The 16,003-nt window shown below is 37.8% G+C and overlaps 1 protein-coding gene across 1 annotated transcript in view; it reads right to left on the bottom strand.

The window, feature by feature from the left end:
- Positions 1 to 16,003, bottom strand: part of RNF130 (ring finger protein 130) — a 43,179-nt gene that overhangs the window by 17,314 nt on the left and 9,862 nt on the right. The window contains exons 2-3 of the mRNA XM_075057016.1: positions 15,293 to 15,487; positions 1,769 to 2,019 (exon numbers count right to left, since the gene is read on the bottom strand). Coding sequence (XP_074913117.1) covers positions 1,769 to 2,019; positions 15,293 to 15,487 — 446 coding nt within the window. The remainder of the gene's footprint in view (positions 1 to 1,768; positions 2,020 to 15,292; positions 15,488 to 16,003) is intronic.

Raw genomic sequence — 16,003 nt, forward strand, 5'->3', positions numbered from 1 at the left:
TTTCTAATTTTAACAAATACCTTTTTATGCCAACATTGGAAATGCTCAGGATTTCCTATTTTGATAAGTTAGGGCATGGGCGTACAGCATATGCTTGCTTTTAAAACCCAGAACTGTCTTGATGGAAAAGGCCAGCACCACATGCAAAAGAGTTTCATACTTCTGGCGGAAGTGCATAAGAGCAGTGATGTGAAATACTGGTATCTACTTACACTATCTACAGAACACAGCATGTGTTTGATGCTTTGATTTTTTTTTTTTTTTGAAGTGTGCCTTGACATAACTTAAAAACAAGATCATAGCCTAAAACAAGTTATTTCATCACTAACAGTACAGCCTTCTCTCTGTGAAAGCTCTCAAAGCTCTTTAAAAATAAGCTGTAGCTGTCGCCACCTTCTCATTAAAGTTTAATAAGCTCAGCTTTTTAAACCACATAAAATTTTCATCAAGTTTCTCCTGACCTTTGTAAAAATCTAAAGAAAGAAAAAAGGTCATAAGAGCCCTTTCCCCATGGAGCAATTGTTTTGAAACACAGACATTTGGAAGAAGCCTAGAACCATGTAGGGGATGCAGAAGGCACAATTTAGTATTCCACAGACATTCATTGAGTAACAGTTATATTTAAACTTTCACCATCCCATGGGACCACACTAAGTACCGGTTACAGTGTGGTCATTTAAGAATGACATCCGTAGGAAAAATCTACAGGATTCCCATGGGACCTGCAGCATCAGACACTATTTATAGAAACTAAAAAGGAAATCCTTTGTCACAACTGAGGCTTTATAAGTTTGCATTTGTTTTCGGTTTGACAAAACACCAAAGCACTGCCTCACTGTGAGCTCCTGTGTATTAGCCGTAATTCAGGGGGAAAGGGGGGACAGCGACTAGAGGTCAGCAGCTTTGCAAGTTAGCCTTGACAGAGAGATACAAAGGCAAAGAGAGCACAGCAGATTTCCTGAGGTTTACTGACCCTTCTCAATAAAAGCCAAGGCACACTATGGAGGCAGTGGGTCATTAAGTCCACACTAGTAAAACATTTACTTCTAAAGTTTAATCCATATTTGAGTTGATGACTTGATTTAGGTAAGATCTCAGGGTATGGCCATACTCAATTCAGTTCTTAAACAAATCAAGAGTTTAAAAAGAATATAAGAAAGGCATATTGTACAAAATTTTACTTAAAATATATGACCAGGAGAATTAGGCAGTCCATACCAAGTGTGATCTTGAATAAGGTTGAAGGTTAACACAGATCACTAAGCAGTTCTACACCTTAGTTTTCTTACATAACATTCATGACAGATTATAGCTTGGAAATACCTTTATACAGCTTCTGAATTACCTTAACTATTACTAAAGCTATCCTTAAGAACATGGATAGAATTCATAACATTAGCTCTGTGTTCCCCTACACTACACAAGTTCATTCACGATTTAACTTCCCTCCCCATTCCCAATGTACATATAGTATGTATTATTCAGTCAACATGGACTCCATCTTCCTCTTGGACTTACACTCATCAAAACACATTGCTTCACTTCTATTCTTTCCTGTCACATAATAAGATCTTGTACTGGTGCTGCTCAGGATGAAAACACTTTGCTGTATAAAAATCCTTGTCCAGCAACATGCTCTGCCTCAGAACAAAGAGGTTCTGAACACTAGTTTGATGGACATTCCTTAGAAATTATTTGTTCTCTATTGACTACTGTACACAAAAATATCACCTCCAGAACTTAGAGGAAAAACAAGAAGTCCCCTTACCTGATTCCTGTCACGTGCACTTGTGTACCTGATCTTCTGGATGAAGTAAAATATTAACCATGCTGAAGAAATTATCATCAAAACTATGAATGATATTGACACAAAGACTAGAGAGCCCCGACTGAAGTTTTTTGGAGGAACACGGGACCCCACTGCTATTGCCATCAGGACAGAAATATTCTTTTCCAAGTAATTCAGGATCTCCTTAACCTTTGATTCTGTAATCATGACAGCAACAATGTCTCCAGTTCCTACAAAAAGAGAAAATTATTTAATTTGCATTTAAAATTAACATGGCATGCCCCTCACAAGATTTTCCAAATGCAAAGCCATTTGACAACTTAGAGATTTTAATCTATGGCACATGGAACATGCTACTGGGCACTCAACTAACAGGCTGTCCTTCAAACCCAGATTTTCAAATTAGGGCATTTAACATACAAACTGTCTGCAGCTCCACACATAGTAACAGATCTCTACTGGTGGTTACACAGTACTTCCCACATTATAATTACTGTGTGCAGTCTAAACTAGCTTTAAAAAGTACAGTTGTTCCAGATTTGAAGCTGTGAGTGCCTAAATAGGCAACTCACAGAAAAACATTTAGAAGATGAGGTCAATGATACTGCTAGAGTGGTCTTAGTATACGCAGTGCTGCGTACAAGGTGCTCTGGAGAGTTATGCAAACTCCCCTGTGTGGTTATGAGGCTTTCACATACCACCAAGCTTGTCTAGGACCTGTAAATCACAATTCTAGCACAGAAGCAACAAAGCCAAACTTTTACCTACAACACTTCAGACAGAAGTGAAAGTAAAGTGCGTAAGTCTGGCTACAAAGTAGAAGACAAATGAAAATCTTGGCAAAAGTTTGAGCACTGATTTTATCACCCATACAAAGGCATGCTTGATAAGATCACAAAGAAGCTGTCAGCTTCATCAGCTCCATTTTGAATGTGTAGCCCATCTGGTTTTCATAGCGTCTTCCTTCTAGACTACTCCCTGTCCCAAAGGGAAAATTATTAGTACAAGGATAATAAGAGAATCAAACCACAAGACTTGCTGAAAAAGAACAAAATCATCTGCAGAGCAGAGGGAGCACCTATGTTTTAAAACTAGAGGCCCCATAAAAAAAAAGAGGATCTTGAACTCAGAGCAGTTCCGATCCAAGTTCAAAGACAGCAAAGTTTATAGGAAAACCAAAACCAGAAACAAAAAAGCCTTGTAAGTGCCATTCTTATTCATCCAGATCTATTTGCTTCCTATACTAAAACCCCTTTCAAGACCTATTTTCAAAATACTTGCAAAGTCTGCTCATCTGTTTGCTCCATCTGCTTGCTCCAATTCACATTCCCTCAGAGAGGAACCGTATAATGCAAGTGACTTCAGCACTGAGATTCTGGATTTAGAGTGGATTTAAGTTACAGAGAATCTAGTGTGACAGTGAAGAGAGAACATGCGGTCCTATTTTAACACAAGGAATTTGTTCAAAGTCTTTTAATCAAAATCTGATTTTTAAGGAGTTATTGTATCCACAAAATTAAGTAGAAGACCCAAAAAAGCAGAATCTTTAAAACCCAGGGCACAATAAGTCAGGGTGACAGACCCAGACAGCTACATAATTTTCCAAAAAGGAGGGCTTTAATAGAGTTGTGTAACAGTCTTAAATGTTATCTCACTACTCTTTCCATTCACCGTGCCAAATAGTAACTTTTACAGTCACTATCCTCAGTTTTCAGAGCCAGTTCCCTAACATTGGTGTTGTAGATTGTGCTGACATAACTACTCAGAATAATCAAAGCTGATAATCTCAGAAATCAAGATTTGCACAATAGTTTAAAAAAAAAAATATTCCACAGCCCCAAAATTGCTTTCCCCAAGCAATTTCAATTTTTCTTCATTTAAAATTGAAATGGTGAAGACATTCATGCCCTGTCCTAGTAACATGGGTCTAAGTAGGAGAAAAACGTTCAGTGTTCCCTTCTGAACGAGTATTTTTGAAACGACTGTCACAGGAACTCAAAAGCTTTGAATAGCAACCAAAACCCAAGACAATTTATGGATACAACTTATTTAATTACTAGTATACCACAGATTCACACAAGGTCCACTTTAGTTCAGCTTTCCAGAGACACTTCAGTTCAAGACGTACTGAGTTTGGTTTCATACAAATTAACCAAGATATTTAATAGGCCAAAGCTCAGAAACAGAGTAAAAATCCACCCTTTGCTTTATTTTCAGAGGAAGTCTACTCGGATTCCTATTTGTCCAGTTGAGAAAAGAGTTCCAGCCCAGACTTGCAGCACTTAATTACAGGACAAGAGCCACCTTTCCTGCAAGATTCTGTATGTAGTTGCAGCACATGCTCCTGCAACCCCCAAACCCTGCAGCTCAAATGGTGCAAGATCAATCAAGAGCAGATAATTTATATGGCTTGATATTTTCCCTAGGCTTCACTTCTGTTCTTCATATCTAGTTCAGATAGTGAAGAAAGGCGGGGAAGGGTGTGTGTGTGGGACTGTATTCCCCAGAGCACATGTTCTGCTAAGCTTCCCCAGGAAGTATTTATTTGCACAGAGGAATCATGTTAATATCAAAATATCAGTCAGAAGCACTCAATGTAGCGTTCTGACATGATTTACGGTTATCTGCAAAGCAAAGCTGACTAAGATCTTCTGATACCAGTCCAGTTCTGTCTGAATCAAAAGCTGAAGCCTCTACCTATTCCCTGCTGCCCAGGGAATGTGACAAAGCTGACAATCTGTCATGTGTTTTATATAAAGCCTAGCACAAAGGGAACCTCTGGCATCACTGCAAAGTGATTTGCATTCCAAATGACTCAACTGGGAACAGCCAAAGTGCTACTGCTGCTTCTGACCCTGCGAGAGCCAAGGAGAACTGCAGAAAAGAAAAACATATTGTGCCTATTTAACATACTGAAGCTCAGTGGAAACTGGGACTTGGTTCATCCATATTTTTGTCAGGGGCATCACCCTAAATAATTTTAGCAAGAGCTCCCTGTTTGAGAACAATTGGGAGCAGGAGGAGACACCGACTCATTTATTTTAAGCACCTTGAAACTTTGCATTTCTGAAACTTAAATAGAAAAAAAAAAATCCTCAGGTGAACACAGAAAGACTAATGGTGTTTGTAAAAGCTAGAATACAGTCTTTCTATATAACCTTATGAAAAGCAATACTCTCCTCAGCCAAGAACACAGTGTCCAGAGAAAAGAAGCTGGAATGCTAACTAAAGCCAATGAACTATAATACTCAACCATAGATGACAAGCTAGGACAGACCGTAGGCATAAGAAATATTGATACTTGTAAATATAAATCATTTAATTGCTATCATCCAAGACCAGACAGCTTTTTCTACCTTGCAATTTTACCATGTGCATGTTTAATTAGGATAGTTATACAACTCTGTGTATGAAAATGGATGTAGTTGCAATTAATCACTAAATCTGTGTAATATTACATTGGGAGAGAAGAGAAGGACTTAGAAGCTGAGAAGACACTAAAAATGAGAAGATGGGAAAACCAGCAACATCCAGAAGTCTCCTGTAGAGTTCCTAAGGAAACTGCTTTGCTCTCTCACTAATCTATCCATATGTCCTAGCAATTCTAAAAGAGCACATATAGAAAGTCAATAGAAAGTCATCTCAAAGAAAAATTACTAGTCTCATTACAAGCAAATAATGGTTTCCTTTTGTGTTTGCTTTGTTGATTCTTGACTACCAAATGTTTGCCTGAAGCTCAAAATATGGACAACTATGGCCAGGATACCAAGCTAAAGATGGTTCAAAAAGCAGACTTCAGATACTTTCCATCCATCTACCATCCCTTGGAGGATGCAGGGAATGGCAGCCTGGCAAAATGCAAATGTCAAAGAGCTGGTTTTTTTTTTTCTCTGGGCTTGTGAATAGCCCAAGCAGCTGTTTGGTCAATACTCTGGGAGAAGGACAGGTGAGACAATTTCTCCTGGGCATATGAGCAACCTGGCACCAAACTGCTGCTACTGCTGCAATGATTCAGCCACCTTCTCGCAGATGGGGAGGGCAAAAACTTAGATCTCATCTCAAGTGTGGCAAATGTTGGACCACCTGTAACAGGCACTGAACTATTTTGATTTGATGTAGCAAAGTTTGCAGAGAACTGAGAATTAAGTCAGATACTCATAACAAAGGTTAGCACTTTTCTAATGGTTGATATTTTCAGCTAAAGTCCTTGTAATTTCCTAAGTCTTTGATAGTGCCTGCTGATGCTGCAGACACAGCGTGAAGCAGATAGACTGCACTCATCTCACGCTTGCAAAAGAATATCGTTCTCTCTTTCAATAACAGACAATATTTAATTGTAACTGGATCCTTTCATGACTTCATTCTGAAAAACTTAAACTTTATACACATTTACCCGAATAATTCTGCTGGTAAAAAATTCAGAGTACTTCCTTTAAAAAAGCAAACAAAATCCCTACCTTCCTAATAAAGGAAAAGACTGGTGCAGACAGTCACTTGTAGGCTGGAATCAAGGCATGATTCAGATATTGAAATGCCACTGCCTATTCAACTGCAACAATAGGAACATCATAATGATAATGTAATTGGAAATAAAACTGCTCATCTTCACAGACTAGACTTCCCTATTCTTCTATTAAAATCCTGTAACTGTATGTTAAGCATTTCTGGACATGTTCTATCAGAAATAAAAATATAGCAACACACAATATTCAGTACCCAGGAAAGGGATCGGTCCTATTACTGTGAGTGAGAGATTTCTTGGAATAACATTAAGTAACAGTGAAAACACTCCAACAGAATTTGGGAGCCCACAAAATGTCGACAAAGAAAACAGGAAAGCAGAAATGAAGTATTATGGTTATATATGAAGTTTTGAGAGACTGATCCCGAGTTCTGTGAAAACACCAGAGACATGTGAGATGCAAGGGAGCAGAGACAGAAGCAAGAATTACCCCTACAAGGTAAGGGATTTAGCCACAGAGATAGGGATATAATCTATGGAATCCACAAAGCGAGGTGAGGGAAAGGGAAAAGGCATATTGAGCTGGATGCAAAGCTGCACTGCTACAAAAGGTAGGCTTGGGGAGCACAGCTTTTAAATACAAATTCCATAGTATTTAACAACATTGCAGAAAAATACACAAATTATTCTGATACCTTAACACTTTAATCTGATACAAAACAGAGAAATTCGTTGTGAAGAGTAAGTCTTACATTCTAAAACAGGCTTTTGGAAAAGCAGACACCAAGGGGAAGAGCCTTGGCATATCTTCAGAGTAATTAAAACAGGTCTAGCTGCACATATTTTTATTTTGATCTAATCAGAAAGTAAACAAGAGCACATCCAAGCTGTCAACAGGAGTGCAGTCTCAAGAGTAAAATATGTTGTTTGAGATGTCCCAAAATCAACTACTTCTGAAAACACAAAAAGCCCATAATATTTGTCAGTTATTTAGTTCTAAACAAGGCAAGAATTTAATGCCAAGAATATACATCAATTTTAAAATGAGACTGGACAGCATTTTAAAACATTTGTCTTCCTGTTGCCTTTATAATATTGAAAATGTTGAATTCTTGTCTGTATGCAAACATTTACTTTAGGATGCCTATTTTACATAGTGTCAGACACTAGAACAGATGTTACAACAGTACCATAAGAAAAATTGTAAAGGACGGCAGTATATGAAATTGTTACCTGAAAGTTAGGCTTTCACAGGATGCATCAGTTAAATACAACCAGTGGAACAACTAGCTATCCCCCCCTCCAAATCAAGCAGATATTTGCAGAAACCACAAGTCTCTTTGCTACACAAACCTATGCAAAACAATCTAAAAAAAAGCTTCTGCAGTTAAAACTTGTATTCTGACTGTCTTAAGAGGACAAAGAAGTAGATATTCCAAGTTCAGTGAGGAACAGGCTTCTATGAATTGCAACCAAAATACAGTCAATTTATGTCTGAAGAACACTCAAAACTCTTCTCTGATTGCAGCAAAACAGATTTTACTCTGCCAGGCTAAGAAAGGGCACAGCACTATGCCCTCTAAACATGATTATGTACACTTTAGTGTTTTGCAATGTACGACTCATTGCTGTACTGCTGATAGACATGTGATGGACATTCACAAAGTTCCGCTCCTTTAAGAAAAACAGGCATATGATTAGAAAACCAGAAACAGCAAGAGTAGCTTTCCAAAGATGGGTATGACACAATTAACTTAAAATAAAATACTAAACCCTAATCAGATTCTTGTTGTGCTAGCCTGTAGCACATTGAATTAAGTCCATAGGTGATAAAAAATAATCTTATAAACCGAAATTATCTTTCTGATGCCCGCCCTCCTTCATTAAACAAGAAATGATGCCTCAGTATAATGTTCTTGCCACATTTTTGGCCAGCTTTATAATCTACTATGACCAAGAGCTCTTAAAAGGACAGCTAAATAGCAAAATCAGTTGAGGAAACTGTTGGGCCATATTTAGATGACAACTGCTGACACATTATTTCATAACCCAGTTGCTCTATTCTGACACCGAGGGAGATGTTTCTTAAGGAGAAATCTGTGGAAGATCAAAACAGGTAGTCACAGCTAAATCCTCCTGCTTCATTCGCAAGTCCAAATCATGCTGATACAAACGAGATGGTGGAGCTATGCCCCTGCATTTCCTCAAGCCAGACAAGGTCCATCTGTGTCTCTGATACAGCCAGCATACCCTACTCAAGAAAACTGACACTTACAGTGTCTCAAAGATACAATACAGTATTAGTATGTAGAAGAGAGGCGTTAAGACTTCAGCTTCACTGCAGATCACTTCCTCTCCATCGACCTCACCCAGAGAGCTTTTTTTTATCTTCTATCATAAGTCATGTGACACTAAGCACTATTAGAAGAATTAAGATCCTTCTATTAAGCTACAAGATGCACCCACCTCTTCTCTAAGCCTCCCACAAGTTCCTGAATCTCTGCTCCATCTTGATTTTTGAAAGCAAAAATACACTATTTCAATGCTTCTGATGGGCACCAGGAGGACAGATTCATGGTTGGGCTGAGAAGGGGGGAACACCCAAAGGCAGAATTTATACATCTCTGGGAGCAGAACTGCAGCAGAGTTCACTTAAAATGGTAAGGACACTGGGTTTGGGGGCTTGGCTTTTGTTTGTGTTCCCCACCCCCCCCTCACTTTTGACTGCCTTGATCATTCTACTTATATCACATATTCCCTTTCTGTAGAAGGACTTTTGTCTTCTGGGAATTACATTTATATATATTTGTTAATGCATGTGACCTTTTGGGTTCTTCACATTAGGGAAAACCAAGCCTAGATAAGGGAAAAGCAGACAGAGGTTGCAACGGTTTTACAGACATTTCACACAACCTTTTTCTCTTTCAGCAATGCTTCTTTGTATCTACTTTGCACTACAATTTTTTTGAAAAGGAAACAGACATTCCACTTAAATAATGCCAGAAGAATAAAAAAAAAACCTTGGTACAAAGGAATTTAGCATTTTATCATCCCCTTTCCACAATCTGCGCGCAGATATTTTTTTCATTTACACAGTTTTACAAGGCATTTAACTATGTATTATGGTGAGTAAACTGCATTTGCAGTCCTATTTAATGAACACTTTTACTGTTAAGGTATTAGTATGCTAACAATATGAAATTTTATATTCAAACCTTGAACAAATGCAAGTTAATAAAAAGCAGAAGGGTCACATTAAATTTTGACTAGGGAAATGGTGTAATCCTAATACAACACACTACCAAGAAAAGGTTCCTCATGTCACAATTTCATGTATTTCTGAAATAAGGAAGTCTTTCTATCTTCAAAAGGTATTTCTGCTTATTTGAAAAAAAAAAAACAAAACCAACAAAAACCCAAGCAACTTTCTTCACATATACTTCTGAACAATGTCCAAAACCTGTTACCTTAGATCTTGAATTTAACACCCAATCACTGATTACAGTGTCACATTCTTGCTTAATCAATAATATTAATGTAATGCAGACCTTACTGGTCCATTCATCAATTTAAGACACACTTGGATTTTGATAACTGAAAGTCTCTGTAATCTTGCATTCTGCAGTGTGACCAAGTGCTAGTAGGTGGCTTCCATTTTGCTGTTTCTGGATAGCAGTTCATATTCCCACTAATAGAAGTTGGAGCTAAAAAACCCAGGGATTTCTAAGAAGGGTAATCTGTCATGCTCATGTATTTTCTTCTATCTACAGACAACTTCCATACAGATCCATCAATCTGGACAGTCATTCCAAACAAATTCAGCAAGGCATGAAAGAAATGGCAAGAGAGCCTTACCCAAGGACACTACAAAATATTTTTAGAGCTTCATGAATAGCATATTCACAGATTAATATCATAAATTTGATTCCACTGAATCCATAGATTTTGGGAATTACTCTGCTGCTGGACCTCAGACTTTGGATAAGAAAAAGAATGTAATTACTTACAGTCACTAACAGTCCCGTGGGCCTTTTCACAGTCACAGAACTAATTACCCTTTCGGCTGGCTGAGGAAAAGTGAGCCTAACTGCTGTTATTTCAGTTGTGGATGAGGCATACACCACGCAGAAACACTGGTAAGAAGTTCTGCAAGGCACCGAGGCTATGTTAGCTTTGTAAAGGGGTTTCCCTGGCTTGTCTTGAAGAGACAAGTGCTTCCTTATGGTCCAGAATCTGTGCTTCAAACACACTCCTCTCCATGTCTTGTTAAGTGTCAGACACCTCCATCTACTGTGTGACAGATTTTCCTGATGGATACACCTCCAAGAAATGCAGTGGGAAACAGGATTAACTACAGTGCTGTTGGCATTTGTTCCCCACATTTTCAATTAGCAAATATAAACAATAAACAATATAAAATGATCAAAGATATGTAAACTATGGTTAGACTATTGATTGTTTTGCGTTTTAAAGCTTCAACTTCAATGACTCATCTCTCCTCCTTTTTCACTAATATTCCAGGGTAAATTAATAATAATCAATTCTAGTAACAATATTGTAATATACAATAAAATTAGTTTTGAGCTGTGGCTTAAAAGTAGGCCTCAGTAATCCAGGGAAAGTTTTGCAGTGGTTTTGGTATAGGGCTGAAATATTAATCAGCACACGTTTGTGCAAAATAATCTGCAATGCACCCTGCCATAGCTTTCATGCATGGGTTCAGCTTACATTTACATTAAGAGACATTTGTGAGAAAAAGGCAAGCAGCAGAGGAAGAGATGTGCTGCACGCAGCGAGAGTGCCACAACAGTGGAGACTGCGAGATCTCTGCAGTCTCCTCCACCCACCCCGAATTAGGGCAAGAACATGAAATAGCCGTTAGATGGCAACAACTTCAAATTACTTCCTGTCCCTCCTGCCTCTGACCCAGTGACCTAAAACAATCCACATAAAATACATGCAGTTTTATCAGAGTTCAAAGCAAGTACAGACCTTGCTTCCCGTGCTAGTGTGCTTTTTAAGCGAATACAGGGCCATCAGAAATCCTCCCCTGGAAAGGAAACTCTTTCTGGGAGCCTGCATTGGGCAGCTCTCCCACAGTACTACAGCAGGAGAACATCACCTTCTGTGCACATCACAGAACAGAAAAACCTTCTTGCAGAAAACGAATGCATCGTTTCTTCAGAAGTACAATGAAGATTGATCCTGATAAAATGTCTACAGCTTGTTCTAAAGACTTTAAAAGATCTACCTGTATCAGGTAAATCCTCTGGAAAAGGTGTTACATTAGAAGTTAAATACTTCAGGAAATTTCTTCAGCACTGATAAACAGTAGTTATTAGAATCCAGCAACTTCATTTTGACACTCTTTTCTTCTATATTTGTCTTTTCCTGTCTATATTTGTTCCATAAATTCTGAGCATGAAATTTTAACTTTAGAGGCTTCTTTGGCTTATATTCTTTTCTATAAATCCAAATAAAAGTCTAGATTTTAATAGAGAAGTTCATTAACAAATTTAACTATTTTGTATTTGACAAGACTGTCTTTACCACACACAAACAAAAAAAGAATTAAAATGCTATTTTATCTGCATTTCCTTCCTATTCCCATAATTGATAATAAAGGAGACAGCTACTACATATTTTCTCTTACCACACAGGCTCTTTTTTACATTAGACAATATTTGTTCTGCTTTAACAGAAGTAGCAAGCAAAACCACTCATAAAACTGCCTTCCTGCCAGTGATATCATAGTCTAACATAACCTATGCTGGGAAAGATGTCCTTCACTTAGGTTGATAGAGGACATCTACAAGAATGTGTAAAAAATTTATTTTACATGCACACAGTAAGACATACAAGGATATACACAAAGAAAATAATGTTGCAAATATATATATATGTACATCTGTTAATGTAAAAAGTTCACCAACTCCTTAAGGTCAACACCTACTTGAGTTTTAGAACTCAACTTGAAGTCAAAGGGGCAGAGGCTTAGTGGACTATCACACAAGAAAAAACAAATTCTGATATTAGCAATAGAAACTTCATTTGACGTGGTGATGATAGACTGATTCAAGAGTGACAGTTGTTATCCAGCCACCAGAAGGAATTCATATTCTGCTAAGAACAAATTTCCATAAGACTAATATTTTCAAATGTGTATTCAAGCATAAAATAACTTGGATAAAATATTAATCCCATAGGTGAGAACTGCTTACTGAGTTATTTTCATAGGGAATCACCTCTCTGCAGGTAGGCAACATCCATAAATCCATATAATATTTGACTTATTTTTAGCACAGACGTTGCCCAAGCTGGTGATTGGAATTCATGAGAATATCAAAGTAGGAAAGCATGCAGTTCACAGAGTGTGCATTATCAGCAGTTGCCGCTTTCCTCTCTGCTTCATCAGGAAGACAGAATATTCCTAAGCTTTGGTACACAGCAGCATAAAAATTATGTTACAGTGATATAAAATGACACGAGGTCTATTTTCACCTATCTATGGAAAGAAAATGTAGAGCCATGAACCTGGTCATCGTAATACATTTGCAAAACTGTCTTGTGAAGAATCCATTTTTAAAAGAATAAAGGAATACTGCACAGCACTAGACATCGTATGGAAATAAGACCAACTTAGTGGCTCACCTGAACTTTCACTTTATATCAACTCTATTTAACACATACTTCACTGAAACAGCAGCAGAACAGCTGTCAAATACACAGGGTCAACTCCTCTCCAACATTTAGGGATAGAAAATACTGAAGAGATGTACTAGAATATCTAATTAGCAGATGATGTGGTCATTCACCACCTAAAAAGCATGCAGGCAGTGGTAACGGCTGAAACAGCAGGAAAAGGAAGACCAGAGAGTACCTTGAATGTGTTTAAGACTGCTTTACACACAACATTTGTTTGAATAGGCTCATCACATAAGCGTAGGTTTGTGAATCTATATCCCACTTGGAATTATTCTCACTGAGGGGGAATGCTGGATTCCAACCTGTCCCTGCGCTGAGGCTAACACCAAAGGACTAGTCTACATCTCAGTTACACACACTTGCAGTTCCTACATCAAGCAAGCAGGAAGTTATTTATAGGAAGCTCTGCAAAGCACAGATTGCTAAAGAGATCCTTTACATGACCATAATGCAATCAAAACAAAAGCTGTGGAGCGACATTCCTCTTCATTACACTGTGGTGCTAAAGTGGTACTTCAGTTCTAATTACTTTTAGTCTGTTGCGTAGTTTGAACACTGCAAGTCCAATATTAATTTTGAGATAGGGCCTACAGCCCAAATCAGTGACAGAGATTCCAGTACACCAGTGACTGAGTACATGCAGCTAAAAGACAGCATCTCAAAGATAAAATATGCATCATCTCCAGTTATTAACATTTTTTTAAAGCTTGCCATGAGTAAGAGTAAATATTTGGAAGTCAACATGCTGAAGACAGTATTAGCTTTTTCCCAAATATCCAAGTATCCAAACAGTTGCCTGGCTAGCTTAGAAGACACCTTTCTACCCACAGCAGCTCTCATGTTTTATAACTTGAGACATCATTGCAATCTACCAGAACCTAAAATTATAATCAAACTCATTATATGGTTTAACACGTATTAGAGCAAACAACACTGGAGCTGTGTTGTTATTGGTAGCCTTTTTTTCTGGCACGATACGGCATTCCAGGCCAAAGAAGTCACAAACCATTGCTAAACAGACTGCAGACCTTACAATCTTACAGGTATTTCAAAGGGAGACCAGAGCTGAAGGTTTAGGAGGGTACTACATCAGTAGAGAGAAAAGTGACAAAAAAAAAACCACGAAAGGAAGGTGGTAAAAAGCATTTCACTAGAATATGGGACTTTTTACCTGCAGATTATTTGCAAAAGCGTCTAAGGAAGATACCCAAGACAAAAATGGATTGTCAACAGGCTTTGAATTGCTACACAGGGGTCAAAATCTCCCTGGAAAATTCCTGTGGTATATAGAAATGGCAAGGTCAAACGCCACTAAACCAGAAGCAGCCACAAGACATTAACCTTGTAAAAAGAAAGAAAGAAGCAACTGTAGGACCTTAGTAAAAGAATTCAATTCTAATTGTATGACAATATGCAGAGCAATAATTAGGAAATTCCAGTTTCCAAGCAACACCCTATGCTTAAAGAAAAGGGACTGAAGATATTCTACGAAAAAGAAAAAAACCCAGTCAGCAGTACAGCCATCAAATATAGATATATGCCTTTTCTGATTAAGCTAAATAATTCCAAATTCAGAAAACCTTCTGGGAAAATGAACAATGTAGTTATCAGAATTGTGATAATCATTTTTTACCAAGGAAAATGTTTACAAATGAGGCTCCCACTGGCTAAAGTAACTCACTAGTGACAGCACAATTTTAGACAGATAGCCCTAAAAAAAGTAGAAATCTGTAGAAATCCAGATTTTCAGCATTATTCTAAACCAGCAATAGTCTATTTCTAGACAATTTGGAGGCAACTGCTCTCCAAATCACTAAGTTTTGTTGATTCCTGTATGGCACTCAAAGACATATCATAGAAAGAGAACCCTCTGTGAACTGTCATTAAAAAAAGCATGCAAGCTCAGATCCTGATATAACTGTTAACATTTGAAAGTCCCCACCATAACAGCCAGTTGAAGACACACTACTATAAAAATTCTGCAGGTACAGGTGCTTTGTAAAATTCTAGACCTTCCATTATACATTAGCTTTTCTTCTTCAGAAAGGTTTGAGACAGACTGCTCCTAAGATCTTACAGATACTTCTGCACTCCAAAACACCGATACTCCCACCACAGAGGAAAGTGTTCCACATTGGATAAAATGTACGCTGAAGGAAAATAACTTTTCAGAATTATTGGCTTATTTTGCTATATTGCATACAGGTAATCATCAGAGAACAGGCTATTTCAAATAGCATCTGTGTGCTGCCAAGAGCTCTTTAGCAATAGTTTATATGGCAAAAGAGTACTTGGGCAAAAAAGAATTATAGTGAAAGAGATCATGTTTTATTTACCTTGATGAGTCATTGTGACAGGTTCTTCACTGGATATATTGTTGTAAATGACCACAGCTGTGGCATTATGTGAAGCTGCTCGCAGTATTTTCTCTCTAAATGTACAGTTTCCTCGCTGTAATAAAGCAATCCACTGCTTGGTGTTTGGTGGAACTTGGAAACGTGTTCGAGGGTCACAGCCCAGGCGATCTGCAACTGAAATGGGAAATACATTTACACAGATGGCAATTTGTTCAAAGAGGCAAAAAAGAAAAAACTAACTCCAAGTTTTGCTGAATTACTCAACTGTTATGCACTAGGAAGCCACTATCCTCACATTTATAAAGCTTAAAGATAACTGTATTCTTATAAAAAAAAAGTCTTAAAAAACCCCAAGTCTTACACATTTAAAGCTGTGACTATATGCCTGAGAATTAAGCTCACTAACACAAGCTATTTTTAACTCTAGTGCAGCTAGAACAATGAATTCACATTTGAATCAATACCTGCCTACAGGCTGAAAAACATTAGAATATGGTTCATGTGCTATAGGCATTTACAAAACAGCTGTTTATCAGTCATTCTGGGGAATGTAACTTTTTTTTCTTTCTAACACAGTCATAAATACCACTGCAGTGGGAAATACAACTAAACAAAGGAGGCTATGAAAACAAGATTTCAGAGTTATCTGCCATGTGCAGGCTACTGTAAAAAAAGGACAGTATTAAAAGC

The sequence above is a fragment of the Buteo buteo genome, chromosome 24, assembly GCF_964188355.1.
Source record: "Buteo buteo chromosome 24, bButBut1.hap1.1, whole genome shotgun sequence".
Taxonomy (NCBI): domain Eukaryota; kingdom Metazoa; phylum Chordata; class Aves; order Accipitriformes; family Accipitridae; genus Buteo; species Buteo buteo.